Source organism: Myotis davidii, unplaced genomic scaffold (genome assembly GCF_000327345.1).
Source record: "Myotis davidii unplaced genomic scaffold, ASM32734v1 scaffold2573, whole genome shotgun sequence".
In the NCBI taxonomy this organism is placed as follows: Eukaryota; Metazoa; Chordata; class Mammalia; order Chiroptera; family Vespertilionidae; genus Myotis; species Myotis davidii.
In genome coordinates, this window is record NW_006284359.1 from 118,771 (window position 1) to 121,244 (window position 2,474).

Consider the following 2,474-nt stretch of genomic DNA (forward strand, 5'->3'; position numbering starts at 1 on the left):
CCACAATTGCTGTATGATTCCACTTATGTGAAATTTCCAGAATAGGCATATCCACACAGACAAAGTAGAGAAAGGTTGCCAGGGGCTGGGGGAAAGACTGTTAATGGCTATGGGGTCTCCTTTTGGGGTGCTGGAAATATTCTGAAACTAGATAGAGGTGATGGTTGCACAACATTGTCAGTGTAGGAAATACCCCTGCATTGCACACTTGCAAATCACTAAAATGGTGAAGTTTATGTTATCGTGAATTTTATCTCAAAAATATATTGTTTTTCTTTCTTTTTTAAATCCTCACCAGAGGATATCCCTCCACTGCTTTTTAGAGAGAGTTGGGAGGGAGGAGGACAGACAGAGAGAGAGAGAAAAACATCAATGTGAGAGAGACACATTGATTGGTTGCCTTCTGCACATGCCCCAACTGGGGCCAGGGATCGAGCAACCAGGGCCCGCAACCGAGGTATGTGCCCTTGACCGGAATTGAACTCAGGACCCTTCAATCTGGAGGCCGATGCTCTATCCACTGAGCCCAACTGGCCAGGGCAAAAAAAAATGTGTTTTTTAAATAAAACACAGTATAGGTGCTCTGACTCTGACAAGTGCATTTCTTTTTTTTCTTTTTTTAAAAAAAATATTTTTATTGATTTCAGAGAGGGAGAGGGAGAGATAGAAACATCAATGATAAGAGAGGATCATTGATCGTCTGCCTCCTGCACACCCCACACTAGGGATCGAGCTTACAACACAGGCATGTGCCCTGACCAGGAATGGAATCATGACCTCCTGGTTCATAGGTCGACGCTCAACCACTGAGCCACACCGGCCAGGCACAACTTCTTTATTGCAAAGAAAAAAGCAGTAACTGACAGCATCAGGGGCAGGGGATGATCAGTGATGTCACAGGACGGGGGAGCTGGGTTTCTGGAGTCCTGGAGACCCGGGCAGTGGGGAGACCAGAGGGGACTGGGGGAGTGAGCCTGCTTCACCTCTGCATTCACCGGATCTGGTGTGAGGACAAAGGGACAGAGAAGGGAAGCTGAGCTGAGTGGGGTGGGCTGGCCTATCGCTGTGGCCCCCTAGCGGAACAGTGCAGCCCACCCCAGCCAGGCCAGCGCCCAACCCCCAGCTCCCACTGACCAGCCCAGCAGCAGGCCGCCTCAGTGGGGCCTTCTTACCGTATACTTGTCCCACTTCTTCTCAGGGTCATAGGGTTCCCAGCGGCTGGCGGGGAAGATGTGTTTGTTCTTTTCATACCAGCTCCTTAGCACCACCTTGCCCGCATGTGACTGAGGGAGAGGGGCCAGCCAGGCTTGTGCTCAGGGCCACCCGGGGACCTGACTTCTCTCTCTCTCTCTCTTTTTAATCTTTATTGTTGAAAGTATTACAGTAACCCAGGGATTTAGAACATTTAGGATATATGTGTGGGCTGGGGCCTGGGGTTTGGTCACAGGGACAGGGAGGTGAATTTCCTTCCCAGGAGCAGTGAGCTCTTCCCAGGGCCTGACTTCTCCACTTCTCCTTCCGTCCACTGCTCCTCCCTCCCCTGGCCCAGCGCCCTTGCACCCCTGTACCTCGTCCTTCTCCACAGTGGCATCACTGAGCAGCCGCACATCATCATGAACATCGAAATTAAAGAGTGGGCCTACGGGGAGAAGCAGCCAGCCCACCTTCAGGCTGCTGCCCTGAGATGTTCGGGCGAGTTGCTGGGGAAGGTGAGGGGCTGGGCCGGGCGCACTCACCACTCTTCCCTCGGGCCTTGGTGACGATGAAATCGTAGAAGCTGTGGTGCTAGGAGCCAAAGGCAGGAAAGACATGGCTGATGACCCATCCCAGCCTCTCCCACCCAACACTGCGCTCCCCAGCCCGAGCCAAAGCCCAGAGCAGAGCAGACTGTCTGTACGAAGCCCCCAGGCAGGCCAATGCCCGCCACCCCTCCCCCTGCCAGGGTTGTGGGAAGAGAGGGGACTCACGTGGGGTATTATGAGGTCCTCCTTGATGTACATGAGCTGCTCCACCCCTGCTGACCTGAGGGAGAAAGGCAGGAGGGAACAGATGGATGAAGCAGCAGCCAGCCAAGGAGACCAGTGCAGAGCTGAGAGGCAACTCTGACTGCTTGGAGGCTGGCTGCTAGGTTTGGTGAGCCCAGGAGTAGCACCCACTGTCCTCCACCTCTGGGCTAAAGAGCAACGGCCCATGCTCCCACCTAAGCTGTGTGTGGTGACAGGAATGGAAAAAGAATCCTGCCCGGCTGGCGTGGCTCAGTGGTTGAGCGCTGACCTATGAACCAGGAAGTCATGGTTCAATTCTTAGTCAGGGCACATGCCCGGGTTGTGGGATTGATCCCCAGTGTGGGGCGTGCAGGAGGCAGCTGATCAATGATTCTCTCTCATCATTAATGTTTCTCTCTCCCTCTCCCTTCCTTTCTAAAGTCAATAAAAATATATATAATAAACAAAAAGACAAGATAAGCCACAGAC

At 52.9% G+C, this 2,474-nt stretch overlaps 1 protein-coding gene across 1 annotated transcript in view; it reads right to left on the reverse strand.

The window, feature by feature from the left end:
• Positions 1-815: 815 nt before the first annotated feature.
• The window catches only part of FAM50A (family with sequence similarity 50 member A), a 7,344-nt gene continuing 5,685 nt past the window's right edge, over positions 816-2,474 (reverse strand). Inside the window, exons 8-12 of the mRNA XM_015571796.1 lie at positions 1,968-2,022; positions 1,737-1,785; positions 1,569-1,639; positions 1,173-1,283; positions 816-1,000 (exon numbers count right to left, since the gene is read on the reverse strand). Of these exons, the coding sequence (XP_015427282.1) occupies positions 992-1,000; positions 1,173-1,283; positions 1,569-1,639; positions 1,737-1,785; positions 1,968-2,022 (295 nt within the window). The 3' untranslated portion in view covers positions 816-991. The remainder of the gene's footprint in view (positions 1,001-1,172; positions 1,284-1,568; positions 1,640-1,736; positions 1,786-1,967; positions 2,023-2,474) is intronic.